The sequence below is a fragment of the Syngnathoides biaculeatus genome, chromosome 6 (assembly GCF_019802595.1).
Source record: "Syngnathoides biaculeatus isolate LvHL_M chromosome 6, ASM1980259v1, whole genome shotgun sequence".
Lineage (NCBI taxonomy): Eukaryota > Metazoa > Chordata > Actinopteri > Syngnathiformes > Syngnathidae > Syngnathoides > Syngnathoides biaculeatus.
The window spans coordinates 1,739,347-1,752,689 of record NC_084645.1 but is presented as its reverse complement, the minus strand read 5'-3'; the positions used below and the strand labels follow the sequence as shown (position 1 = coordinate 1,752,689).

Below are 13,343 nucleotides of genomic sequence, written 5' to 3'. Positions count from 1 at the left end.
CGAAGCTCCCGGAAGACTGGACGACGACAGCCAAGGTGATCAGAGAGACAGGCAGGAGAGTACTTGGTGTGTCATCTGGTAGGAAAGGGGAGAAGGAGACTTGGTGGTGGAACCCCATAATACAGGGAGTCATACAAGGAAAGAGATTAGCGAAGAAGAAGTGGGATACTGAGAGGACTGAGGAGAGGCCAAAGGAGTACATCGAGATGCGACGTAGGGCAAAGGTAGAGGTGGCAAAGGCTTAACAAGAGGCATTTGAAGACATGTACACCAGGTTGGACACGAAAGAAGAGAAAAGGATCTCTACAGGTTGGCCAGACAGAGGGATAGAGATGGGAAGGATGTGCAGCAGGTAAGGGTGATTAAGGATAGAGATGGAAATGTGTTGACTGGTGCCGGTAGTGTACTAAATAGATGGAAAGAATACTTTGAGAAGTTGATGAATGAAGAAAATGAGAGAGAAGGAAGAGTTGAAGAGGCAAGAGTGAAGGACCAGGAAGTGGAAATGATTACTAAGGGGGAAGTCAGAAAGGCACTACAAAGGATGAAAAATGGAAAGGCAGTTGGTCCTGATGACATACCGGTAGAGGTATGGAAGCAATTTGGAGAGATGGCTGTGGAGTTTTTGACCAAATTATTCAACAGAATACTAGCGGGCGAAAAGATGCCTGAAGAATGGAGGAAAAGTGTTCTAGTTCCCATTTTTAAGAACAAAGGGGACGTTCAGAGCTGTGGGAACTATAGAGGAATAAAGTTGATGAGCCACACAATGAAGTTATGGGAAAGAGTAGTGGAGGCTAGACTCAGGACAGAAGTAAGTATCTGCGAGCAACAGTATGGTTTCATGCCTAGAAAGAGTACCACAGATGCATTATTTGCCTTGAGGATGCTCGTGGAAAAGTACAGAGAAGGTCAGAAGGAGCTACATTGTGTCTTTGTGGATCTAGAGAAAGCCTATGACAGAGTACCAAGAGAGGAACTGTGGTACTGCATGCGTAAGTCTGGTGTGGCAGAGAAGTATGTTAAAATAGTACAGGACATGTATGATGGCAGCAGAACAATGGTGAGGTGTGCCTTAGGTGTGACAGAGGAATTTAAGGTGGAGGTGGGACTGCATCAGGGATCAGCTCTGAGCCCCTTCCTGTTTGCAGTGGTAATGGATAGGCTGACAGATGAGGTTAGACTGGAATCCCCTTGGACCATGATGTTCGCAGATGATATTGTCATATGCAGTGAAAGCAGGGAGCACGCAGAGGAACAATTGGAAAGATGGAGACATGCACTGGAAAGGAGAGGAATGAAGATTAGCCGAAGTAAAACAGAATATATGTGCGTGAATGAGAAAAGTAGAGGGGGAAGAGTGAGGCTACAGGAGAAGAGATAGCGAGGGTGGATGACTTCAAATACTTGGGGTCAACAATACAGAGCAATGGAGAGTGTGGTAAGGAAGTGAAGAAACGGGTCCAAGCAGGTTGGAACAGCTGGCGAAAGGTGTCTGGTGTGTTATGTGACAGAAGAGTGTCTGCTAGGATGAAGGGCAAAGTTTACAAAACAGTGGTGAGGCCGGCCATGATGTACGGATTAGAGACAGTGGCACTGAAGAAATAACAGGAAGCTGAACTGGAGGTGGCAGAAATGAAGATGTTGAGGTTCTCGCTCGGAGTGACCAGGTTGGATAGGATTAGAAATGAGCTCATTAGAGGGACAGCCAAAGCTGGATGTTTTGGAGACAAGATTCGAGAGAGCAGACTTCGATGGTTTGGACATGTTCAGAGGCGAGAGAGTGAGTATATTGGTAGAAGGATGCTGAGGAAGGAGCTCCCAGGCAAAAGGGCGAGAGGAAGACCAAAGAGAAGGTTTATGGATGTGGTGAGGGAAGACATGAGGGCAGTTGGGGTTCGAGAGGAAGATGCAGGAGATAGGCTAAGATGGCAAAAGATGACACGCTGTGGCGACCCCTAACGGGACAAGCCGAAAGGAAAAGAAGAAGAAGAAGATAACCAGTCCGGGGTGTCCTTCTGAGGATAAGCGCAAAAGAAAATGGCGGGGTCAAGACCAGATAAGACCACATAAAGACAGTCTTAAAACCAAAGTATAAAGCAGGTTTTGGGGATGTGGGAGGAAGCCAGAGTACCCAGAGACAGCCCAGAATGAAATTGTGTACAACTTACCAGTGCATCAAAGTCTTTAGTGCCCTCGTGTAAATATCGGGGAGGGAAAGGGCGGAGCAAAGAGTCCTTCTTGTAGTTTTGAGCAGCGGCAACAAAGAGGCTGCAGCGGAGATCGGCTGCCACGGGATCTCTGTGGAGACACGAGCGCACCAGCTCTCGGACGACCTCAGGAGGGAGCGGCGGCTGCATTGCCGGCTCTGGGCAGAGAAGCGATGCAGCGAGGAGTCAACAGACTGGAAAAACAGGGAGCGGGCCGTGACCTCTCACCTGAGAGCCAGACAAACTCACTCATGTCTCACCGTTTCACTACAGTGACAGCAGCCGAAATAAGTATTCAACACGTCAACATTTTCCTCACTAAATACATTTGTTTATTTTAACTTAAGTTGGGCTTCCACCTCAAAAAACTCACAAAATCAGGAATTGAAAAAAATCACAATACCGTACTGTGCAGAAATCCTCCTAAATTTTCAGGGCAGAAATCTTTTAAACTGAGTTTCACACACTAATCATCTACTAAACTCAAAGCTACTAAACCTGCACAGGTTTTATGAAGGAAACATTTTTATTTTTCGATTATCGGCAAAGACATGATCGCACATTGATGAGAAGTAAATGGTGATTTCTTCAGGGTATTCTAAAATTTTTAACTCCTGATTTTGTGGGTTTTAAGAGCTGGAAAACCCAAATTATATAAAAACAAAACATAATTACTTGAGTTTCACACACTAATCATCTACTAAACTCAAAGCTACTAAACCTGCACAGGTTTTATGAAGGAAACATTTTTATTTTTCGATTATCGGCAAAGACATGATCGCACATTGATGAGAAGTAAATGGTGATTTCTTCAGGGTATTCTAAAATTTTTAACTCCTGATTTTGTGGGTTTTAAGAGCTGGAAAACCCAAATTATATAAAAACAAAACATAATTACTTGAACCTGTTTAAATGGTGGGGCCTGGATCTATAATCTATGCAAGTTTAACTTTTTTTTTCAATTATAGATCAAAGATGTTGCAATCACTCCCATATGCTGCATGTTCACTCCCGTTCACCAAAAGCAAAGTTCAAAGTAAACAAGCAACTGTAGTGTCAGATGTCGAATAACACGCACAATACACAATTCAGAATGAATTTCTCCATCCTCCAGTCAACATGTTTGATCCATGAATCGACCAGTACATTTCCTAGTTCAATTATATTTGGTAGTTAAACAGTCCTCTCCACCGCGCTGTTCACATTTGAACATTATGAGACCAAGTCGAGACTTTTGCAAGGCTACAAGTAGGACATTCTCAGAGGGGAGTAACCGCTGACCTTATCCCTGGATCAGACTACAAGAACAATGTGGTGTTTCACGATTGCACTATTGCCATCAAATCTTGCCGTATCATGGTAAAACAGTGGCACCACTACACGACATGTATTCCGATAACACCGTATTCGGCTTTGATAGCAACCTGGGCTATGTCAGAGCTAAAATCCTGTAGTCTGCTCGACATTAGAGCGTAATGTGTGTCATCAGAATGTTGCAATGGCGATACAGCGAGACTGGAAGACTCACAGAAAGGCATTGAACTAAACATGCTTGGAAATGTATTGGTTCCATGCTCGAAAATTTCTATAGAACATTTCCAAAGAATTTTAGGACCCTAGTCCTATGGAATTTCTATAGAAATTCGACTGTTCTGTAGAAAATCACAGCCAAAGTTGTATAGAACAAGTTCTTTTGTACAAATTCTATAAAATTTTATAGATTTCTGTAGAATTTTGTAAAGATTTTTTTTTTTTTTTTAGCAGGGTTGATTCATGGATCAAACACGTGCTGTGAATTTTGCCATTTACTTCCTAGTTGGAGAACAGAAAAATGGAGGGGCATGTGCATTAAATACTTTGGAGAAGATCAAATGATGTTCGTCGGTCAAAGGTTGTAATCCATTTTATTGTCATCCTGAAATCTCATCCCAAAGCTGAATATTCTTAACTTTTTTTTCCTCTGAGTAGTGTATAAAGTTATGTATAGACTGGACCAACATAAATATACCACAATACGCCACCTGCATAACCGATTTGAACAAGTACGGGACTGTATTTACAAGACCGGTTGTTGCTGATGCTTTGTTTTCAAATCATTAAATTTGTATTGAGTAGGCAATTTTGGATGTATAACAGCTGTTACCTGCATCACATACACAGAACAGCTTCCTGCGCTTGGCTACACATAGTTTCTAGCAAACAAAACAGCACTTCGTATCGGTGATCATAATTGCTGGCTGTGTCGATGGGTATGTCGATCAATTTAGTGGAAATCACGATCATGTGTTTACATGGCGCTAATGTGCGTCTCTTTAGCTTCAAATGCTAACCGCTAATGCAAACGGTCACAAGTGTCCAGATGCTAATACCCTGGCGAAGTAAACAACCTTATCGACTCGCGGCTGAAGACGTATGTCATTGAAATACACTCGTGTCGGACTTAAACTAAATGCTGCTTGTAGAAAAAAGTAGAATTGTCTCCAAGTGGCCTTACCTGAAGTTCTCTAAACTCATAGCAGCCGAGACTGAGAATAGCTAACGTCAGCCAATGGGACTGTTGCGTTCAACGGCTGTCGTAAAAATTTTTTTTAAGAGACTACACGCAACGCAACGAATTATTGCACGAATGCACTTGCTATTCAAGTAGTTATATTAAGAGATATAAATTGACGTTGACTGTTTGGACACTTCAACCTTTTTTTTTTTTTAACCAACCTTTGTTCTATTGTTCTTGTATCCACAACTATGTATTTAAAAGCCTTCTATACAAATTATCGCTGAATACAACCTACTTGTGACGTGGAACTATTCAGTCTGTTTCTAATAAAAATGGAAAATAAATCCAATAGAAATACAATATCCATTCATCCATTCACAAAAAGGATCTATTTTTCCTATTGTCAATTTCATATATGTGAGGTGTGACGAAATAGCTTTACGGAAACGTGTTCAGGTCTTTTCGATGACAGTAAAGTCACAATTACAACTAGTATATTTACTCAGACTATATTCGTAATAGCTATTCGAAATAAGGTAAGTAGGCTCGTATGTTATCTTTAAAATGCTCTAAATTAACATAAGGTTAGTGAGACTTTTAGGCCAGGTAATGTTTATTTTGTCAATTTATAAATTAAGTCAAATTATAGTAAAACCCGCTAGTCGCGAGCTCGTCTGCGGCACTTAACCACTGTCATGACGTCACTGGCAAGCACCCAATTAGGTTTGCTTGTGTAATCAGCTCCACCACAACCGCTGCACTGCTTCGTGATTGGTCGATTCGGGACAGCAGCAAATCTAGTGTTTCTATTGGACATCGGCTGAAAACCGTGAGCGAGATTTGGGAGTAAAAAAAAAAAAAAAAAAAAAGAAGACCTCACGTCACGTGATCGCCCGTTCCTCCCAAACCCATCATTCGAAGCCCAACGTTCCATTTCTGGCCCGTCCGTCTGTTTCAAAACGTGCATTTTTGACGAACAGACAATTATAAGATGCTTTTGAAAGAAGCCGCGATATTCTAGCGACTCGCTAAAAGCAAGGTAAGGCGATTTTCCTACATATTTCCATTCAACCACGCTAGAAGAACGTTCAAATCCAACCGGATTCCGTAGTCTCGCTGTCCGGGGGGAAGAAGCACCGATGCACCCCGTGACGTGACGCAACGGGCTGAAGGACAGCGACGTTGGCATCGCCCGGCATCGAGATGCACGCTTTCCCACTGCAGTACCACCTACAGAAAAACACATTTCTTCTCGATTCGGGATCATGATGTTCAAAACAAAAAAAGGATTATGTTTGGCGGTTCAGTTCTGCAGAGACGGCTTAATATTCGGAGGCAGAAAGATGCCCTTCATGGCATCCATCATGCTGTGCACCAACATGTCCTCTCTTAGCCATCACAATAACGACGTAGCGTTTTCGTTCAATGAATATTTACGAATATTGTGCAATATTTGCATCCGGTTGGCCTGGAAATCACCATCGTTCCTGTTTCAGTCCACAAGGCCACATTGCTTTCATCTCTTATCTGTAATACACATCTTTTCATATGTGTTCACTACTCAGGCTGTCGTTCATTCATTTGCATCAATAATAAGGAAAGAAATGTTATTATGGGTGGATGCATCTATTTGTAGGGGGTGGAAAATCTGTCACAAAGCCTGTGCAGGCCATTAAAACAGCTATGTTCTCTCTCTCACTCTCTCTCTCTCTCTCTCTCTCGCCCTCTCCCTCTTTTTTTTTTTAGCACATTTGTTTTGGGCCAGCTGACCTTAAAGTTATTTATTTGGAAGCAGGGGAAAATTGACAACTCTCGTCATGGCAGGTACGCTAATGCTTAGAACTAAAGCATCCGGATTACCAAGATACTGTGCAACAGCCTTTACCGCCACACTGAAATATGTCTTTGCGATCCTAGAGAACAACTTCCCTCCGCTGCCTCGATTCATCCCCCTCAAGCCGTGCTTTTACCAAGATTTCAATGAGATCCCTGACCAGCGGCGCACCATGTGCAAGCGCCTCTACTACTTGTGGATCCGTGAGTCTTTCCTGCTGGTTTCTATAGTGGAGCGGCCGTGACATTTGTGTGCGTGTCATAAGCTGTTTTTCCCAAAACATTGCCCAGTGTCGCTGCAAGACCAGGGTAACAGCTCTGACTTCCACATAAATAGTGACTGAAGCATATTTTTTGACGGATTAAAAAAAAAAATACTACAGTGTGAGATACGAGTGTCACAACTTAAGTTTTCTCAAGATATGAGCGGTGGTTTGACTTTTTTTTTTTTGCGCTTTGACTTAAGAGTAGGCGGCATGGTGCTTCAGCTGTTAAAGCGTTGGCCTCACAGTTCTGAGGTCCCAGGTTCAATCCCAGCCCCGCCTGTGTGGAGTTTGCATGTTCTCCCTGTGCCTGTGTGGATGTCCTCATGGCGCTCCGGTTTCCTCTCACATTCCAAAAACATCCGACATAAACTGGACACTCTAAATTGCAGCTGTTTGTCCCTATGTGCCCTGCGATTGGCTGGCAACCAGTTCAGGGTATACCCCGCCTCCTGCCCGTTGACAGCTGGGATAGGTTCCAGCACTCCCCACAACCCTCGTGAGGATAAGCGATGAAGAAAATGGATGGATGGATGGATGACTTAAGAGAAGAATATTGAGATGCATGGCGATAGTGAAGGTAAATCAACTCACTTCACAAGTAGCAGTATGGCACATATATTGAGCAATTATCCATCTGTCCATTTTCTTTGCCGCTTATCCTTACAAGGGTCGCGGGAAGTGCTGGAGCCTATCCCAGTTGTCAACGGGCAGGAGGCGAGGTACATCCTGAACTGGTTGCCAGCCAATCGCAGGGCACATTGAGACAAACAGCTGCACTCACAATCACACCTAGGGGCAATTTAGAGTCTCCAATTATTTCTTCACGTTTTTGGGATGTGGGAGGAACCCGGAGTGCCCGGAGAAAACGCACGCAGGCACGGGGAGAACATGCAAACTCCACACAGGGGGGTCCGGGATCGGAATCGAACCCGGGTCCTCAGAACTGTGAGGCCAAGGCTTTACCAGCTGATCCACTGTGCCGCCCTTCAACAATTATTTAAAAAAAAATGCTTCACAATGTTTAGTGCCACTCCCAGTCGAAGTTAGAGTCAAAGTAAACATAAAACGAAAGAGCCGATTTTAAAACAATCACACAGGTCTCTAGGAAAGTCTGTTCAGCCTAATGCTAATAAACATTGCAATACTATTTTGTGAGCATGAAGTACTACTTTGTGCTCACAAAATAATTATTTTATACGTATGAAGTAATTGTTTGCGCTCACGAAATAGTTATAGGCCATAGTCTAAGCAGCGGGTCCATATTGGACAGGAGGTTAAGCAAATGGAGCGCACCCTGTTTCCGAAGTTGAAGGTCAAGGCGAGGTTAAAGCTCGTAAGCTACACAATGACGAGAACATGATGAAAAAAAGTTAAAAGTTACATCGAACGTGTCTTGCGGTATCAGCTGCATCGTTTGTAGCCAGACCGCAAAAGTGCGCTCAATTTGGTTACCCTCTAGTCCGGTACGCAGCCACACACCCACTAACTACTTCATGCGCGCTAACAATTACTTAGTATGCATGCTATAACTACACAAAGTAGTAGTTTATGCGTACAAATTATTTTTTTGTTCCTTGTGTGTCCAATAAAGATGATTCTGATTTTACCACGTAAGCCTGATGATTAACAACACAAACGTAAGTGTGCTCTAAAAGTAGATCTCGTGTGTTTTATCGTTAAAGTACCATCAGTGTAGTCGTAGATGAATTGTTGGCCCACTCTCCTACAAATAAATATTGTGAATTGTGGGGAAAGTGAGATTCTTTTCGATCAAAAAAAGCTATTCTGGACTCAAGTGTCGTTCTTTCTGTTACAGTGAATAGCGCCACACTGGCTGTTAATCTGATTGGCTGCCTGGCATGGATGTGTGGTGGGGGTGGAGCCACCAACTTCGGCATGGCCTTCCTGTGGCTCATCCTCTTCACGCCCTGCTCATACGTTTGCTGGTTCAGGCCCATCTACAAGGCCTTCAAGTGAGCCGCCGCCGCCCTGCCACTGAAATGCATCACAACGTCGGGGGGAAAAAGTGCCCCTTTCTGACTTTCAACCGTTTCCTCCCCTCAGGACTGACAGCTCGTTCAACTTCATGGCGTTCTTCTTCGTCTTCATGGCCCAGGTTGTGATCAGCATCATCCAGACTGTTGGCATTCCGGGTTGGGGAGTATGGTAAGCGGTCTTAAACTGATGTACCTGTAGGTAGCTCATATCGCGATACACTCACCAGCCTCCACAATTTAATGAAAGGTACATTCAAATTTTAAAGATTCTCAGGTGTGAATGTGAGTGTCAATGGTTGTGGGTATTCTGCGATTGGCTGGTGACCAGTTCGGGGTAGACCCCACCTCTCGCGCAAAGTCATTTGGGATCAGCTCCAGCGCATCCCCTGTGTTAGGCAGGATGGTATAAAAAATAGGTTGAAACTTTGAATGAAGTTTTTTATAAAGTAAAACAGGAAGTGTGATATCTTGTAACGTTCAACTTTTTACATTTTGATTTTTAATTAAAAAAATTAATGTGCTATCTTTACCTTTTTACCTTTTGATACAAGCCACGTTTAATTGTATGATTAGTACCGTAATTTCCGGCCTACAGAGCACACCTGATTATAAGCCTCACCCAGTGCATTTGTAAAGGAAATACCATTTGGTACATACATAAGCCGCACCTGTGTAAGAGCCGCAAGTGCCCACATTGAAACAGGAGGTATTTACAAAGAAAGATTTTGCAAAGTTTTAATACCTTAGTTTTGCTTAGCTTAACTTAGCTTAACATAGCAACAACACAGTAGCACGAACAGGGCTGGTTAAAAAAAAAAAAAAAAAAAAAAAAAAAAAAAACAGCCGCAGCAGCGACACAGCAGCAACACGCACAGCATTAATAGGGCCGTTTAAAAAAAAAAAAAAAAAAAAAACCTAAATAACTGAGATAAAACAGAAGCAACACGCTAGCGCAGCGCTAACAGGGCTGGTTAAAAAAAATATGCCGGTAAAAATCACTCAGACATGGTAGTAACAGAGCAGCAACATGCTAGCACAATGCTAACGCTAGCGCAGCGCTAACAGGGTCGGTTAAAAAAAACATACCGGTAAAAGTCACTTACTCTGCACATTTGTTCCACTGGTCTCACTCCTACTTTTTCCGCTCAAATGCCCCCTTGCGGGCGTTAGAAAAAAGGCACAAATTAGCTGCTTCACAGCATAAGCCGCAGGGTTGAAAGCGTGTGAAAAACGTCGCGTCTTGTAGGCCGGAAATTACGATATATGCGGGGAAAATGGATTTTGTCCATCCATTATCCAAGATGCTTATCCTCACGAGGGTCACCGGAGCACTGGAGGCTGGATGGAATTTTCCTAAAATGGCCCCTTCAAACAATAATGGATGACTTCCTGCATGCGTTCTTGAGGCTTCATTGTGCATCGTGTTATGATAAACAGCAAATTTTGCATTGATCTGCGAAACTTGTTTCGGGCTGATTTTCTTTGTATTTTCAGGAGGCTGTATTCGGTTATACTATTATAATTGTAAAGGGACAATCTTGCTTTTTTAATCCAATGTCATATCTAATGTATTTGCAAAGTGTATCTATCCACTAATTCATCCACCCGTTCTTTAATTCAAGTGTCACCAACATGGCGGCACTGGGAAGAGATTTATAGAAATAAATCATTTTCATTTGTTTCCTGACATTAACAATCATTTAACATAGTTATTTTTAGAAATCATTAACATGATCAAGTTTTCACATAGATAAATGGCGTTAAATGACATATAATTTAAGGTAATTTGAGCAAATTATGTCTTGAGCACGTATCAAATGGGCATCCCTTTGCATTAATCAGTACTTCTTGGTTGTTAAAAAAAAAAAAAAGAAGGCCTTCCCTTTCACATCCCAGCTCACTATCAGGAGGAAGTATGGGAAATCAATCAGTGACTAGAGAAATTGATTAAGAAATTTCCCATTGATGAACACCAATATGTTGCTAATAAGTGTGCTGCCTTGGGGTTTACCCCCCCAAAAAATCCAAGTTGGGAACTAATAAATGTAAAATACTAAGCTGTGACTTTTTTTGTTGTTGTAATTATTATTACTCGTGAGATAATCGGCATCCATTGATTTACTATATTCATGATGGTCAAGGGGGCGTGATGGTGGCTCAGGTGGTAAAGCGTTTGCCTCACAGTGCAGAGGTCCCGGGTTCAATCCCGGACCCGCCTGTGTGGAGTTTGCATGTTCTCCCTGTGCCTGTGTGGGTTTCCTTCGGGCTCTGCGATTTCCTCCCACATCCCCAAAACATGCAACATTAATTGGACACTCTAAATTGCCCCTAGGTGTGATTGTGAGTGTGGCTGTTTGTCTCTGTGTCCCCTGCGATTGGCTGGCAAGCAGTTCAGGGTGTACCCCACCTCCTGCCCGTTGACAGCAGGGATAGGCTCCAGCACTCCCCGCGACCCTCGTGAGGATAAGCGGCTAAGAAAATGGATGAATGGATGATGGTCAAGGGTGACCTGGACACTTAGGCAACAGAAGAGGTACTACACCCCGATCTGGCTGCCAGTCAATCGTCGGGACCATACTGCATCAGAACAATTTTGACAATATATAGACAAATCATAACTCACAGCTAATATTCCTACGTATGGGCAACCTGAAATGAAAACACACCAGAATTTGGTGCTGGCAGTATGGATTCATTTCCCACTCAGTGACTACAAGATCTTGCGTGTGAAAGGTTGTTTCTGGAAAACTGGCAATCTTTCCAGGATGTAGTCTGCCTTTCACTCAAAAGTCATCTAGGATCGGCTCAGGTTGAGCTGACACGTCTTTTTTTTTTGTTAGTTTTAGCGTGTGAAAAGCACTAACTCTCCTGTTGTGGCCCGTTAGCGGCTGGCTGGCTACCATCACCTTCTTCAGCACCAACATCGGCTCGGCCGTGGTCATGTTGATCCCCACCATCATGTTCACTGCAGTGGCCGTGCTCTCCTTCATCGCCCTCTCAAAGGTTACTCTCGCAGTTTCATTGGACCACGGTTCCGAATTCCTACTCCCTTACACGATGTTTCTTTCTTTCTTTCGTTCAGGTGCATAACTTCTACCGCGGTAGTGGCGGCAGTCTGGGAAAAGCCCAGGAGGAGTGGGCGACCGGGGCCTGGAAGAACCCCCACGTCCAGCAGGCGGCTCAGCAGGCTGCAATGGGGGCCGCTCAGGGAGCCATGCAGCAAAACCAGTACTCGGCAGCGCCCACCTACAATTACGATGACCCCATGTAGGACAAGGACACGGGGGCGGGTTCTTCTGTCGAAGACCGACACAAAGGGATGAATTCATAACACGACTCGTAATTAGGTGCCCTTTGTTAGAAATCACTTCACAAGCTGTTGGGTGCAAATGTACTGTACATTTACTGAACATTAATGTGAATAAGTTACTTTTTGTATCAGTGAAGCGGGACTGTGTCACATCTCGGCATCGTCAATACTGGCATTTAATATGTAACATCTGGCTTGTTTACTTTTTTTTTTTTTAAATTTGAATTCCCAAACAGCAGAACAAGTCCCACGACATTGATCGAATGATTTTAGTTTCACTTAGCTTAGCATAGCAACATCAAAAACACCAAGGATTTAATGCACAAATATTCTTACATAAAACTCTTAAACCACAATTTGGCAGTCTTTTTCCGAGTCGGATAAATGATTTTTGAACACCGATTTTGTGACCTTTGGATGTTGTGTCCGTTTGCTAAGATAAGTTTACCGAGCTATCTTGTATTAATTCTTACGGCTGATGCACGATAGAAAAATGAATAATAACCAACTTCACAATATAAATGCTTCAGACTTCATTATAGTCCAATATCAAACATACATTCCTAGCATCTCAATCACATAAAAATCATGCGCTCATTACGGGAGACTATTGCATTTATGATATTTTGGCTCCATTCCGTGAACTATCCCATTTTTCCTGCTTAACTTCCAAATTATGTGTCGTTAAAATGGCCGCAGATTCCAAATCAGTCTTGAATCTGGAATTTGGACATCCAATGTGAATGGTCTTTGTTGTAGGTGTGTGTGTGATCAGTTTCCCCCCGCTGACAAATTCTCCTTCTTACTGTAAATGCTTAAAAAAAAAAAAAAGTATGTTTCTCAAGGTATGGCTGTCATGTTCATTCTGTGGCTGTTGATATTCCACAAGTAGGCGTCCTACGATTATTACCATGAAGGAAATATAATTTGAATCTCGATGAGGTTAAAATGGAAGCGAATATTTTTGTCATTGGTCACAGATCCAAATATCTTCAAGATTCCCTAGGTGGTTATTTATTGCCGGTGACTGTATTAGATTTGAATGACGTGTGCAAAAATATGTAACTGACTGCTTTGTTATTTCCAAAACGTGACTCGTCTTGTCCGATCGTGACGATGTGGTATTTTATATGTACTTTGTTTAACCTTTCAGTTGTTATTTTGTGTGAAACTGTTGATGATATTTGGGTGACATTTCAAGCACATTAACTGGAATGTTTTTTTTCTTTT

General features: G+C 42.8%; 2 protein-coding genes across 8 annotated transcripts in view; one reads left to right on the top strand and one right to left on the bottom strand.

Annotated features, from left to right (window-relative positions):
- Positions 1 to 5,406, bottom strand: part of parp16 (poly (ADP-ribose) polymerase family, member 16) — an 11,768-nt gene extending 6,362 nt beyond the window's left edge. For 2 of the 5 annotated variants that reach the window (XM_061821650.1, XM_061821654.1), the window contains exons 1-2: positions 4,705 to 4,864; positions 2,172 to 2,368 (exon numbers count right to left, since the gene is read on the bottom strand). In XM_061821650.1, the coding sequence (XP_061677634.1) occupies positions 2,172 to 2,360 (189 nt within the window). In that variant the 5' untranslated portion in view covers positions 2,361 to 2,368; positions 4,705 to 4,864. Of the gene's footprint in view, positions 1 to 2,171; positions 2,405 to 4,353; positions 4,376 to 4,704; positions 4,865 to 4,925 lie in introns of those variants that run through there. The other 3 variants (XM_061821652.1, XM_061821651.1, XM_061821653.1) reach the window with 3 other exon arrangements.
- Positions 4,041 to 13,343, top strand: scamp5a (secretory carrier membrane protein 5a). 3 transcript variants are annotated; one of them, XM_061821658.1, is made up of 7 exons: positions 4,041 to 4,101; positions 6,454 to 6,531; positions 6,625 to 6,744; positions 8,623 to 8,779; positions 8,871 to 8,972; positions 11,689 to 11,806; positions 11,886 to 13,343. In XM_061821658.1, the coding sequence occupies exons 2-7, from the start codon at positions 6,525 to 6,527 to the stop codon at positions 12,072 to 12,074; spliced, it is 693 nt and encodes a 230-aa protein (XP_061677642.1). In that variant the 5' UTR covers positions 4,041 to 4,101; positions 6,454 to 6,524; the 3' UTR covers positions 12,075 to 13,343. The 3 variants fall into 3 exon arrangements, with proteins under 3 accessions (XP_061677642.1, XP_061677641.1, XP_061677640.1); XM_061821657.1 differs by lacking the exon at positions 4,041 to 4,101 and adding an exon at positions 4,360 to 4,459; XM_061821656.1 differs by lacking the exon at positions 4,041 to 4,101 and adding an exon at positions 5,571 to 5,746.